The following is a 15,290-nucleotide window of genomic DNA, read 5'->3' on the forward strand; positions in this document are numbered from 1 at the left end:
GGACAAAGAGTGTAAACCATGACTGTCCTGCCCACGCCAGGATGCGGAGTCACCCTAACTGAGAATGCATCTGGGTTGTGGCTTCTTCTTGCTGCTACTATCCCACAGTGAACAGACAGCACATTTTGTCTATTCATTCCCTAGTGACACACAGCTAGGTTTGCTCGAACTTCCCACAACCACGCGCGCGCACACACACACACACACACACAAACACTGCAGGAAAAAGCTGGACATGTCCCTGGAAGACCGATGTGAGAATTTCTCTAGGATTGTAGAGCTGAAAGCAATTTATTAGACTCATCTACATATGATGGGTTTGGGCCTCCAAAAAGATTTTCCCAAATGAGGATTCCATCCCTGATGCAAGGAATTATAGGGGCATAGAGAGTGTTTCTCTGGGTTTCTTTTATCTTAGTAAAACCCCGGTGGCACTGACTGCTAGCTCCCCCTGCTGTAAATAAATGAAGGAGTTCTCTGAGGTCTCACTCATAATCTATGGGGTAACACAGTAGGGCTATGTGAGTATGCTGTTTCTCAGCAACTTTCCTCCCAATAGTTTTAGCATCCAATGATGATCTTTGCATGTTATTTTAGAAACTATTTAAACATTCAATAGTGCTTGCAAGTGTGCGTATATATGGGTTAATATATATGGGAAAAAATTGTAAAGTCCAAAATCCATTCACAGTGACTTAACACAGTAATAAGTGAAAAAGCAGGGGAGAGGGCAGCATCTTTCTTTGGAACAAATGTTTGGTAACTTAACTACCCCAGACTCTAAACAGGCTCCATGCTTGACCTCGGCTCAGATCTCCCCCAGGAAAGTAACCCTGTGCAGGAGGCTTTGGCAGATAAACCCTTGGGATACCCACTCTCAGACTGCCTCCTATCTGTCTCCAGTGAATATCAAGACAAGCTCCAAATGAGAAATCCAACCCTCCAGACAGAAGCCTTGGCAGGAGCTACCTGAACTTGGGTCAGTTCCTCACTTCCCTGGGTTATGTTCACAATTTCCTACTCTGGAGTGTAAGGGGAGATGGCCAGATCTTTGAGGCCAAACTAAATCAAGTACTCAGCCCAGCAGGAAGAAATGTCTCAAATTTCCACTCCTATGCTCTCAGGTGAGGAGACTCAGGGCCATGAGACCTGGTTCCTGGGCAGATTCTGTGGCCTGAATTATTGATGGATGAATTCATCAGACATCTGCCTTCACCCATTCTCTCATGCCATGTTCAACTTATGGAAAAACAGAACGTGAAACTATTCCATCTGGCCCGGAACTAAGTTACTTTCTCCAGCCCAAACTCCTTAGCCTTCTGTGTAGCTGGAATGTTGGAGAAAGCAGAGGCTTTGGAGTCCTGCAGACCTGCGTTCAGTCTCCACTCATCCACTGCTGACTTTGTGACCTGGGCTGGCTGATTTACCTCTGTGAAGCTCAATTTCCTCATCTGTAAATGGGACCAATCATCCCTTACTGGTGTTACTTGGATCAAAGCGAACACACATAAAGTCACCAGTACAGTACCTGGCATGTACCACCTTCCAAACCTGGACCAGGCCATGTGATTTTACCCCATCTGTGTCATTTATCAACTTCTTGTCTCTCAGTTCTAAATTTGCTCTTTTTGCCTGCTCTGTAATAATACAGCTGGGCCTTATAAATCTCTCTCTTTTTCCAGCTGATGTAGGTTAAGCCTTTTCAATAGCATGTACTAGAGGGGTCTTGTCTCTCAGTTCTAAATTTGCTCTTTTTGCCTGCTCTGTAATAATACAGCTGGGCCTTGTAAATATCTCTCTTTTTCCAGCTGACATAGGTTAAGCCTTTTCTGTAGCATGTACTAGAGGGACACTGGAAGACAGCAGATATTCCCTTCCTAATTCCAGGTTTGCTCACTTGCCAGGTGCCTGGAGAGCCTACTTTCTTCTCCACTGCTGCAGAAACTAGCCCACAGTTTCTCCAGTGTTTGGTGCTTGCAGATTGCAGCTTTCTCCAGTTTGTCCACCACATGCTTTCTCCAGCTCTTAGCTAGGGCAGTAGTAGCACAGCTAGGAGCCCAAGACAGTCTGGGCCTACACTCCAGTTCAGGTCACTCTTGCCCATACCTCTCCTCACCTCCGGACATACACAAACTGGGGGCCCCACAGGGCTGGCCATCTACAGAGCCAGCCACCTGACCTTCATCCCCCGAAACTGGCTGGAACCAGCCTGGCCCAAGCCATCTAATGAAGCACACTAGGTTCCTAAAGAGGAGGGCCTCTACAGCTCCTGGTTTCAGCATTGTCCACAGCAGCACCTTGACTCTCTCCATGCACCTCTGAGAGCCCACACATCGGCCTTGGCTTGCATGCACCCTAGAGGTTTGTCTCCCACAGCAATCCCAACATGGACACTATGTTCTCCAGGCCTTGAGCCCACAGTGGAACTCCAACTCCCTCTGTGTGCTAGCCTGTCAGCTTTGGCTCTCCTATGCCTCAAAGAGTTGTTCCCTGCTTGTCCAGAAACTGTGGACCAGCTCTGGCCCAGGCAACCCAGTAGACTTCATCACCATCCACTGGGCTGCAACCATGGCTTCTCTGATTAGGGCCAAATGCCAGCCAGTGGGGCGGGGACAGGGAGGTCCCCTCCCTCCAAGTTTATACTTCCTTGGGGGTCCTTCCTCAGCCCTGGAGTATTCTTTAGAGTCTGTTTTCCATATCTATAGCTACTCTATTATCATAGCTTAATAGTTCTTTATATGTAATTTCCTCTGTTTAAATCACTGTTTGGTTTCTTTCTCCTGATTGGACCCAGACTGACACAGGATCATCCCTTACTTGTGCTATTTTCTCTGCATGAACCCTATTCTCCATCTTTTAAAAAAGTCCTACAGTACACCTTTTAAGACTCATCTTGAAAGGACTGCTCCTCTCCCTAACCTTTCCTAATTCTCTCTCCCCATATGAAGCAGAAATAACCCCTTTTCTGTGCTTTTAACTCATTCTATTTCAAAGGTCTCCAAAGCACTAGTATATTATAGGTAATATACTCCCAATTGTCTTTTTTTGTTTGTTTTTGGCAGTTGGCTGGTAAGGGGATCTGAACCCTTGCCCTTGGCATTGCAAGGCTGCACTCTAACCAACTGAGCCAACAACCAGCCCTAAAGGAGGTACTTTTATATACATACCCAAGAAATGGTGACTAGTGTGTACTGCTGGAGAGCAAGCCTGGGGGACTACAAGCAGAATTCCCTTTTGTACTGTTGTAACTCTTTATCATGTGCATATATTAGCTATTCAAAAAATAAAACATTGAAAATAAAATCCCCTTTATGCTTCAAGACCTGGTTCAAATGCCTACTCCCCTGGTCGTTTGTCAATGGCAGAGATTGCTTTTGCCTCCTAACTTCCATTCTCCTCATCTTCTTTTGCAAGAAAACTCAATTTTTATCTAGGCACATTGCTAAAATGATCAATTGCAAGATTAACAATAACTAGCTCAGTGCTGTCCAGCTATTAGAGTACATACAGACTCCCCTGTGGCTAGATGTAGCCAGGTAATTATGGTCTAGTATTATACGAACTCCTGGAGTGATCTTTAAAGGGGAAGGGAAAAAATCCTTTCTACCGTTCCATCTCTCTTCCTTTCTCCAGTCTATAATTCAAACAAGGTGTCCAGAGCTCTAGCAGCCTTCTTAGCTCATGCAGTGACCTTGAGAATGGAAGCCCTGTGCTAGGATGACAAACAGAAAGAAAAAAGCAGCTGTGTTCCTGTCGGTCTAGGGCCCACAGACCCTTCAAACCGTTGTACAGACTGGGTCACAAAACCCTCACGTGCAGGCTGCGAGCTAGGTAATAGGAAAAAGATCCTGGGAGCTGTGGGTAAAAATTAATAGGCTTTATTCAGATGCAAGCTCAGGTACCAGCAGACCTCCTAGAGGCCTCCCGGGGCATCCCAAGGGCACTGTGGATCAGAGCTGTGTGTCCTTTATACTTTGCAAGTCAGATAACCAAGGAACACCTGGTGCACATACACATATTAGATCAAACAATGACCAAGGGATGCACGTGAGCATATTTACATTAAACAGGTTAGGTCATGTTCAGCAAGATTCCGAACATCTGAGGGATCCTGACCATTTATATTTCAATTTTCCTTACAGTTCCTGTTAGCCATGGAACTGCTGCACTGGCCCTGGACTTCCTGCCTCTGCATTTCTTTTAGTTCATCTGGTTTAAGTTGTTGTTATTTGGGGGTTATCTGTTATATGCAGCCAGCCAAACCTAATCATAACTGACACATTGTTCTGGTTATCTATTGTTGGATAAAGAGGCACTCTCAAAAGAACTATTTTGGCATACTCACTGATTCTTGGGGATCAAAAATCCTGACAGGACTTTATGGGGATGGCTTTTCTGTATGCAGCCAGCCAAACCTAATCATAACTGACACATTGTTCTGGTTATCTATTGTTGGATAAAGAGGCACTCTCAAAAGAACTATTTTAGCATACTCACTGATTCTTGGGGATCAAAAATCCTGACAGGACTTTATGGGGATGGCTTTTCTCTGCTGCCTGTTCTCTGGATCCTCAGCTGGAAAGACTTGATGGTTTAGTGTACTCAAAGAGCTGGGGACTGGGATCATCTAGAGGGCTCTTCACTCACATGTTTGTCACTGGGCTGAGATGACTAAAAGGTTGGGCTCAGCTGGCATTGCTGACCAGAACATATACACGTGGCTTCTTCTTGTGACTTGGGCTTCCTTATAGCATGGCAGTCCTGGGGTAGTCAGACTTCTTATATGTGGCTCACAGCTCCCTGAGCAAGAGTTCTGTGAACAAGGTGGAAGTTGTTTGGCTTCTTCCTCCCCAGCCTCAGAAGTCATGCAGCATCATTTGGCCACATTGTATCAATTACAAGCAAGTCACTAAAACCAGTTCAATTTCAGATGGAAGGGAATTCAACCCCACCTCTTGATGGAAGGAATAACAACCAAAAGAAAGTGCAACCATCTTTAAAATTACCAAATACATCTCCCCAAGACATCTGCCCACAAAAATGTCTTTCTTGTTTATTCTTTACCCCTATCTGTCTGCATACTTAGTATATTTGGTCTTGTTTTACAGTCATGAGTTTGCTTTTTATGCTTCCTTCCCTTTCTGCCCTGTTGAAGCCTACAGATTTCTAGAGAGCAGAGGCTGGATTTTCTCCACATACATTTCCCTCAAAGGGATGAGCTCAGTACTTCCCTGTACAGAATAGTCATTGACTAAATCTAATGTAAATTCTTCTGCTTTCTGAAAACTTAATTAAAGCTGTTAACAGAAGAGGGATAAATACAACATGATTTTTAAAAAATAGATAAGAAAGTTGGAAAAAAAGAAAATTAAAGGTAGGGTAATAAGATGAGTCAGAGTTAGGCTGGTAGACTGTGGGGCATATTCCTTTCTAAAGGTAGGATACAAATTTGAAACTGAACTTCCCAGCAGCTAGTGCAAAGAGGGAAACAAAGAGGCAATGTATATATAATATCTAGCATTTACTATGCATTCCAAGTTTACTTCCTCGATGTAATCTTATGTTTTAATAGTTCCCATTTACCAGAGGAAGAAACTGAGGCATAGTGGGTGAAGTGACTTGCTCAAGGCTACACAGCTAGGAAGTGATAAACAAGGTGAGCTAAGTCTTACTTCATTCATTCTTACATTTATTTGTCTAAAATTTGTTGAGCACCTTCTTTATGCCAGGCCCTGTTCCTCTCCAAATACATCTGGCCTAAGTCAGTGAATAAAATTAAAGCTCAAATTGCCAAATCCAGCTGCCCAGGCTGGAGCTGTGGTTCCCATGGGAGCATTCCTTTCTTTACTTCCTGCACGAGTTTTCATGCTTTTTCCAGCTTTACTAATGATACAGGATGAGAATGGATGGAGACAGGGGAAACCTGAGGGGAAGACTGAGACGGAAAGGTTGTAAGTAAGTACGATGGAAGTTTTCAATGATGCGCAAAGTGAACAGATGCAGGAATAATGGGAAGAGAGATAAAGGTGGGTGCAGGAAATGCCCTCTGACTTGAAATCAAAAGCTTCTGGTTGAGTCCTTGCTCTACTATTGGCAGGCTATATGAGCCAGATAAGCCTCAGTTTCCCCATCTGTAAAATGAGGATAAGGAATGTCCTATCTTCATCAAAGAATTGTTTTGAAAGTCATATATTTGTTCATTCATTCATTCAATATATCATCATTGAGTGCCTACTATGTTGAGTGCCAGGCAATATTCCAGGTGCTTAAAATTAAGCAATGAATACTAGAGACTTGGCTTCTGCCCTCATGGAACAATCAATCTAGCAGAAAAGACATATATTGAACAAATCATTTTTTAAAATTTAAGGGCATATCAATATATCCTTCACCTGCATAGCAATCTTGACTGTCTTCACGTCTCTTAGAATAAAATCCATCCATAGTCCACCAGGCCTGATGTAGATGACTCATGACAGCAAATCTGATGTCATTTTGCACCATATCCTCCCTTTTCAATCCCCTCTAAACACCTCAGGTGTTCAGATTATCTTTTAGTTCCTCAACCTCATCGAGCCCTTCCTCATATCAGGACCTTTGTACATATCTCTACCTGGAATTTTTGTCTTCGGCTGGCTCCTCTCTTACCCTTTAGGTGTCAGGCCTCCTTTGAGCACCCTACCCAAGGTAGTTTCCTTCTGTCATTCATTGCCTAGCTCCATGTTTGTTTCATTTATAGAATTTAGATTCCCAGAGCCTAGCACAGCACTTTTTAGGTACTAGGTATCCAATCATGATTTGTTAAATGAAGGGATGGGTAAATGAATATATATGCTTACATATGCATGGAAATGTTTTAGAATAATACACAAGAAAATATTAAGAGTGGCTGCTTTCAGGAAAGTGGGCCAGGAACCTAAAAAGAGAGGGAGTCTGGCTTGTCATTGGGTACTCTTTTGTACTTTTCAATTTTTACCATGTGCATATGGTAAGTTTTCTGTTTGAAAAAGCCAATACTAAAAATAAGAATCACATACATTAGTAGTTTCTTCCAATTGTGACAAGAGCCATGAAGCTTTATAAACTGTACAGGGTTATGGACTGGTGAGGGATTATCACCTGGTACATAGTGGGCCCTCAATACATTTGAAAACCCCACACATTCTCTACTCTCCTTTTGCTTTATTTTTCTCTAAATTCCTTATCTGCGTTAACATGCTATGTGACGCATAACTATACACTAACGTCTATAGGCTTTACATATTTATTTTATTTATTTATTTTCTTCCCAACCTCCCTCCCCCCACCTTAATAAAATGCAATATTGATAAGGGAAGGAACGAACTTTTGCCTGTATTGTTCATCTCAGTGTCCCCAGAGCATAGGACACTCAAAATATTTGAGTGAGTGAACAATCAAATATTGCATGAATGCACGCACAAATAAAATTCCTAGTCATTAGGAGGATAAGGATCTGTGGAGAGTAGGACAGCTTGGGATTGAGGAGAACGACGGGGACTGGTCTATGACATTTCGTGGGACACTCAAAATATTTGAGTGAGTGAACAATCAAATATTGCATGAATGCACGCACAAATAAAATTCCTAGTCATTAGGAGGATAAGGATCTGTGGAGAGTAGGTCAGCTTGGGATTAAGGAGAACGACGGGGACTGGGGAATGGCGTCCTCAGGTCTCTCTCGGGATGGATGCCCCGCTGCAGTGGTCCAGTGTTCCTCTCCGGCCCGCTAGCAAGTTGCTTAGCAACCCACAGCTTGGGATTGAGGAGAACGACGGGGACTGGGGAATGGCGTCCTCAGGTCTCTCTCGGGATAGATGCCCCGCTGCAGTGGTCCAGTGTTCCTCTCCGGCCCGCTAGCAAGTTGCTTAGCAACCCGCCGCCCGGCCCTCAGCCACCGCTAGAGGGCGACCGGGCGGGGAGCCATGAGCGCGCACGCGCGCATGCGAGCGCGTGCGCGGCGCGGGACGGCAAGAATGGTACGTCACTTCCTGTTTCTTTAAGGGAACGTGGCTTTCCCTGCAGTACCCGTCTCTCCATCTGTTCCTCTGCTGCAGCGACCGGAGCTGGAGTCGGATCCCGAGCGCAGCCCCGCCATGGACTCGGCCCTCAGCGACCCGCATAACGGCAGCGCCGAGGCAGGCAGCCCAACCAACGGCACGACGCGGCCGCCTTCCACGCCCGAGGGCATCGCGCTGGCCTACGGCAGCCTCCTGCTCATGGCGCTGCTGCCCATCTTCTTCGGTGCCCTGCGCTCTGTGCGCTGCGCCCGCGGCAAGGTAGGGTCAGCGACAACCCGGGCGCTCTCCGCCCCGATCCCGGAGGGGCTGACACGGACCCTTGCTAGGCGGGACACCTCTTCTCCCGGGATACTGACCCTTCCCAGCATTGATCACCACCGTTGCCTCCGCTCCGGGCACACATCCTGGATCTGGGCACCGACCCCCGACCTGGGTACTGACAAATAGGAACTGGTTTCTACCCCACCCAGACCCTGACACTTACCTCTCTGTACGTCATGCCGCGGCTAAGAACAGTCAGCTGAACCTCACCCTGGGACTTGGGTACTGATTGTTCTGAGTGTGCTGGCTGCAGCCAGACCAGCCCCACCCTCTGCTCTGGCTGGCCAGCAGCAAGGTATGCACATCCCACCTGGGACAGTCATTCCATCCCGGGCTCTAGGTCAATCCCAGTCTGTACCTGATGACATACGGGTACAGTCTATTGTCATCCCTCGGTCAGGAACCCTGCCTCACTCCACCCCAGGGCCACTTCTAACATCTAGACCCATCCCTAGACTCTGACTTCTGTTTCACGGAATCTATAGCACCTGTGTGTTCACCTAGAACCCCCAGATCAGGGCCTTGCCCCTGCCGCAAAAACCACCCAGGAATGTAGCCCCAGCTCAGCCCCAAGTTTTTTGAATCACTTTCTCGAACCAATTCTAATCAACAAGCTCCTCTGAACCTGGTACTTGTTTCCTCTACTTTTTAACCAGGCATAGATGCCTTATTTCGCTGGTTTCCTCTCCCTTACTAGCACCCGACCTTGGATCAGTCCTAGCCAAGAATAGGCCCTATTCCTAACCACTAATCCTGTTCCCATCACAGCCCTTTACCCTGCATCAAAGTAGCCTTTCTCCCCATCCCCCCAAGACAGTTCCTCCACCAAATTGGGCCTGCCTGCTGAATAACTGAGATGCTGCTGGCCTCGCTTGCAAGACTGGACCAGACCTCATCCCTGGCTTTACTCAACGTCTGTCCCATTGAATACCTAAGAGGACTCCAGCACCTCCCACCTTCTGCTTCCCCCTCTTCTTCCCTCACCACCACCCTCACTTCTTCCCTATATTCAGCCCTCTCTAGCCCATTGTACCAGTGGCTTCTCATTTCCTGGCACCCTCTCCCCTCCTCCACAACCTCTTAATCTGCAACTCCCCGCTGCTCCTCCCCCACCCAGACCTGAAGATGGACCTAAGCGGAAGCTGTCTTACCCAAAGAGGGCAGGCCCACAAAGCAGCTGCCACTTTTGAAACTGCCAAAGTTCAGGTTCTTAAAACACTACTAAATTTGAGGAGTGGCTGAGGCTTGCCATCTTCCTTCCCCAAGAGCAGGGAACTCACTGCTGGCTCTCTGTGGTCAGAGGCAAAGGAGAGCAGTCAGGCAGGGCTTAGGCTGAGAGACTCAGACACAACCTCGTTTTCCTTTCTATTCTGCCTCTTCTCAGCAGGGTTCAGGTGGCCTTAAGACTCTCCTCCATGCCCATAAGACAGACACTTGGTGCAGAGAGAAGTTCAGAAATAGACGAGGGCAAGGAGGTAAAGGGCAGTATGGCGTAGGCTGGGCAGCTTGATCTGAGCAGCTCCCAAAACTGTCTCAGCAGTTCCCTTTGGCACCTTACCCTCTGCACATGGATCAACGATCTCCTCACATTCCAGGCAACAGTGTTTCCTGAACTTCCACTGTTGTCTAGGGTGGGGAAATGCTGCAAAGATGAGTAGGTCAGAGCCCTATCACTAAGGAGTTTAGGAGTCTGGATGAAGGAAGACAAACTAGATTGTAATACAGGCAGTGTTGCAGGGTTTAGGGAGAAAGGTTGAGCACATCTGAGGCAAGGCAAGGAAGCTTTGTGCTAGAAGTACACTTGAGCCTTGTGTAGAGGTAGAATTTCGGCCAGGACAAGGCATTCTGGTCATGACCAAGGCATGACCGGTAAGGGGATCTTAACCCTTGACTTGGTGTTGTCAGCACCACACTCTCCCAAGTGAGCCACAGGCCAGCCCCAGGAGAAGGCATTCTAAGCAGAGGAAACAAGGTAAGCAGAGAGAGGTACAGAGGCAGGAAGGTGCAGGGCAGTTCAGGAAATAGTGAAGGTCTGCTGTGGCTGAAACAGAGGCTATGGATAGAAGAGAGCTTTCACCTCTAAATACCTCCCCAAGCATCTCCTGCAGGGCAGCAGGCTTGGAAGACTGTACGAAATTACAAACAGGACCTGACCATTGGTAGCCTCCCAGGACCGATAACCAGGATGCTCTAAGGCTTACAAAAAAACCTCTACCTGCTTTGATGCTCACAGCAGCTGAGTGTGGCAGGCAGAGCCAGTTTTGTTATCCCTATTGTACAGAAAAAGAAACGGAGGGTCAAAGAAATGACTTCTTAAGATCACTTTGCCATTTAGGGACAGAACCAGATTTGCCTAGTCCTAGTCCAGGGATCGCTCCTTGACACAGGTGCCTCTAAAGACTCCACAAGTAGCATTTTGGCCTAGGAAAGGACAAGTCAAACCACTCCATTTTCTACCCTGAGTCGCTTCCCTGGTTATTTGGCAAAGAAAGAGAAGAGCTAGTGCAGGGGTCCAGGAGTTTTGATTTCCCACTGGTGTTACAGAGAGGGCCTGTGAGAACAGAATTCTCCCAAAGGACAAAGTATGCATAACAGGCAGAGCGAGTTGAAATCATGGGAGAAGGTGGAACAGCCAAGAGTGTACTGGGAAGAAGTAGCCTTGGGAGGAGCAATCTCAGCACCGTGCCCCTTCCTGTCAGAGACCTACATCCCCAGAAGGGAGAAGAGCTGGCCCAGGCAGTCAGATTGGTTGAAAGGCCCTTCGCCTGTAACACAGAGGAGCCTCTCAGCCAACAGGACTGGGCGCCTGCTCTGTGCCAGTCCATGGGCTGGGTACCAGGAGGACCGGGACAAAGAAGGCCAAGCCCTGCCCTCAAAGCTCAGTCACCAAGGAGAAACAGATGTGTGACCAGCCTGATAGAATCAATTCTGATATCCATCCTGGAGGGGGCAGCAGCTGTCTTTGCATGGATGGGTGAGAGTTCAGGCAGAACAGGAGGAGAGGGAGGCATGGGACCACTAGATGTGTCCAGGAAGGCAGTGAGTAATGTGATGTGAGCCCAGAAGACGCTCAGGGAGCCTGCAGTCTTTCAGAGGAACAGACTCTCGAAGGCAGTGCAATGGTTAATCTTCATAGTTACAAAAATACTACACACTTGTAGAAAATTCAAGCGATGCAGGAGTATAAAGGAAAAGCCTCCTCAGTACTACTCCTTGGAAGTAACCCAATAGTTGTTACTTGGTGTGTAACCTTCCAGAATCTATTCTGTGTATATACAAACGTGTATGCTGTGTATATACTCATATGCACATATAAATTTATTTTTATAAAAGTGGCATTATACAGTACATATTGCTCTGCAACCTGGCTTTTTCTTCTTTAACATGTCTTGTTCATTTTTCTGTCAGTACATGTAGATGTGCCTTATTCTTTTATGGCAGGGAGGGCAGGTGAGGCATGCCTACGGTACACAACTCAAAAGGTACAAAGGGATCACAGTGAAAGTCTCCCTCGACCCCAGCTGCCCAGTTTTCCTCCCCAGAGGCAGCCTCTGTCACCTGTTTCTTGGCTATCCATCCAGAGAGATTATGTGCCTTTGCAAATAAATAAGCATATGCTTTTCCACCATTTTTGTTATATAACTGTTATATTTTGTTAGATATACACTCTTCTGCACCTTGCTTTTCTCACCATATATATGTTGGAAATCAAATCAGTACATATGGTGTGGTCTTGTTCTTCTTTAACAGCTGTGTGTATCCCACCTGTACCCCATAGCTTGTTTAGAGCACTGGTTCTCAAAGTGTGGCTCCTGGACCAGGAGCATCAGAATTACCTGGGAACTTGTTAGAAATGCAGATTCGGAATCAGAAACTCAAGCTGGGCCCAGCAATGTGTGTTTTCACAAGCTCTCCTGGTAATACTGATGCATGCTCAAGTTTGAGAGCCACTGATTTAGAGTCCTCCACTGGTCATTTAGGTTGTTACAGCTTTTTGCTATTATAAGCCATGCTGAAATTAATATCCTTATATAGTTGTTACTTCACACCTGTCTGTGTACTTGTAGGATAAATTTTTCAAAATTTATTTGCTGGGTAAACAGCTATGTGCATTTTTTATTTAGATAGATTTTTCCAAATCATCCACCATAGGGTTTTATCAGCTTACTATCCCACCAGCAATGATTTCCATTCTTGTTTAATGGCTGCATGTAGTCCATTTTCCACAGGTGTAGGCTTTAGAGAGAGCTTGTAACAGGGTAGTGATAGGCCAGAGGGAGAAGGGTAAGGAGGCCCTGGTAGTGGTTGTGGTGAAGACAGCAGTGGGAGCCAAAGGACAGAAATGGGAGGTCAGTTCAGGAAATGTTTAGGAAGCAGAATTGTGAAGAAGTGAGTGTGTGAATGTTTAAAGAGGAGACCCTGTGGTGACAGAGTAACAGAATGATTCATAAATTCCTGATCATTTCTAGGGCATGTCCTGGAAGCAATACTCACTGAGCTCAAGCTGTGCCAATGACTTGAAGCTGGGCATCTGGCTTCCCTTACTGCTTTTGCTTCCCCACTGACAACAAGAACATCCAGAATGTCACTGGAAGCTCAATTTGTTTCTGCTATTTGTGTCAGTTTTTTCCCCACTCTCTAATTATGTTTTGTGTTTCAGGAGCTATTGCGTTTGCATAAGAGCATCTGGTTTAAAAATCTCAATCAGGGGGCCGGCCCATGGCTCACTTGGGAGAGTGTGGTGTTAGTAACACCAAGGCCACGGGTTCGGATCCCTATATAGGGATGGCCGGTTAGCTCACTTGGGAGAGCATGGTGCTGACAACACCAAGTTAAGGGTTAAGATCCTCTTACCTGTCATTTAAAAAAAAAAAAAATCTCAATCAACTTGGTAGGAAATCCTGACAACTTTTAGTATTTTTGTAATAAGGGTTAAGATCCTCTTACCTGTCATTTAAAAAAAAAAAAATCTCAATCAACTTGGTAGGAAATCCTGACAACTTTTAGTATTTTTGTAACTACAAAGATTAACTGTTTTGTTACCTTCAGGATTCTGTTCCTCAGAAGGGTCGCAGCTTTCCAACAGATATTTGCAGAAAGATAGAAGTCATCTAGGAAACGCTCATAGTAGCCAAGAGGGTGTGGAACCAGACTGCCTTCTGTTTGTATCCTGGCTCTGCCACTTGCCAGCTGTGTGGCACTGAGCAAGTTATTTCACCCCTCAGAGCCTCAGTTTCCTTATCTGTAAAATGGAGCCTTTAAAAGTACCTGTTTTGTGGGGTTTTTGTGAGGCTGAAATCACATAAAGCACCTAGAATAGTGCTTGGCACATAGAAAGTGCTTGGTAAATCTTATACTTATGACTGTCATTGTCAGTCAAATTTCAGATCTCCCATTCTGACTCAACATCGCAGCATCGGATGTTTGTAATAGTCACCCGCAGAGGAGACCAAATTCCTCTGTGTTGGAGCATCTGTCCAGTCTTGGTTTGTCATCGAGTAATATTAAGCCTCTTCCCACCCAGGGTACTGGGCTGAATGGAAAGGAATATGTGGAGCTGAGCNTGGCCGGTTAGCTCACTTGGGAGAGCATGGTGCTGACAACACCAAGTTAAGGGTTAAGATCCTCTTACCTGTCATTTAAAAAAAAAAAAAATCTCAATCAACTTGGTAGGAAATCCTGACAACTTTTAGTATTTTTGTAACTACAAAGATTAACTGTTTTGTTACCTTCAGGATTCTGTTCCTCAGAAGGGTCGCAGCTTTCCAACAGATATTTGCAGAAAGATAGAAGTCATCTAGGAAACGCTCATAGTAGCCAAGAGGGTGTGGAACCAGACTGCCTTCTGTTTGTATCCTGGCTCTGCCACTTGCCAGCTGTGTGGCACTGAGCAAGTTATTTCACCCCCTCAGAGCCTCAGTTTCCTCATCTGTAAAATGGAGCCTTTAAGAAAGTACCTGTTTTGTGGGGTTTTTGTGAGGCTGAAATCACGTAAAGCACCTAGAATAGTGCTTGGCACATAGAAAGTGCTTGGTAAATCTTATACTTATGACTGTCATTGTCAGTCAAATTTCAGATCTCCCATTCTGACTCAACATCACAGCATCGGATGTTTGTAATAGTCACCCGCAGAGGAGACCAAATTCCTCTGTGTTGGAGCATCTGTCCAGTCTTGGTTTGTCATCGAGTAATATTAAGCCTCTTCCCACCCAGGGTACTGGGCTGAATGGAAAGGAATATGTGGAGCTGAGCCATAACGCTGGTTTGCAGGTGAAGCCACAGAGTCCCACGTGTACTTTCACAGCCCTGAGCCTCTGCACGTGCAGGTTCCTCTGCCTGATAAGCACTTCCCTTCTTTGTATACAAAGCAAACTCCTCTCAACTCAGTCATTGTTTTTCTGGCTCTTTCTGCATACCAGACCCTGTGCTTGACCTTCAATGCCTTGCTTAGTGGCACCTGCTCTAGCCACCTCTGACACTCCCCTACTACCCTGCAGAAATAGTGTCTTGTCTGCTTGCACGTAATGCTACAGATAGTGTATGCAGCTTGAATGATTACTCAAGATAACAGTGCTGGGGCCAGCCTGTGGCTCACTTGGGAGAGTGTGGTGCCGACAACACCAAGGCCACAGGTTCAGATCCCTATATAGCGATGGCTGGTTAGCTTACTTGGGAGAGTGTGGTGCCGACAACACCAAGTCAAGGGTTAAGATCCCCTTACCGGTCATCTTTTAAAAAAAAAAAAAAGGTACAGTGCTAAGTACATCCAATGCAGAAATCACACTCCTCACAACTCATTTTACAGCTGAGGAATTGAGGCAGTGAGAGGAAATCACTTTCCCAAGGTCGTAGAGCTGGGAATCAGGGTGGGCTTTCTGACTTCAGAGCCCTCTCTTAACCCCTTGGCATTCATACCATGTGTCATGCCAG

At 46.1% G+C, this 15,290-nt stretch overlaps 1 protein-coding gene across 4 annotated transcripts in view; it reads left to right on the forward strand.

Annotated features, from left to right (window-relative positions):
• Positions 1-7,971: 7,971 nt before the first annotated feature.
• HM13 (histocompatibility (minor) 13) overlaps positions 7,972-15,290 on the forward strand; it is a 45,789-nt gene continuing 38,470 nt past the window's right edge. For 3 of the 4 annotated variants that reach the window (XR_551574.1, XM_008587445.1, XM_008587443.1), the window contains exon 1: positions 7,972-8,297. Coding sequence is in view for 3 of the 4 variants with exons in the window: in XM_008587445.1 (XP_008585667.1) it covers positions 8,115-8,297 (183 nt within the window). In the remaining variant the exon portion in view is untranslated. The remainder of the gene's footprint in view (positions 8,298-15,290) is intronic. The other variant, XM_008587444.1, reaches the window with a different exon arrangement.

This window comes from Galeopterus variegatus, unplaced genomic scaffold (assembly GCF_000696425.1).
Source record: "Galeopterus variegatus unplaced genomic scaffold, G_variegatus-3.0.2 Scaffold4397, whole genome shotgun sequence".
Lineage (NCBI taxonomy): Eukaryota > Metazoa > Chordata > Mammalia > Dermoptera > Cynocephalidae > Galeopterus > Galeopterus variegatus.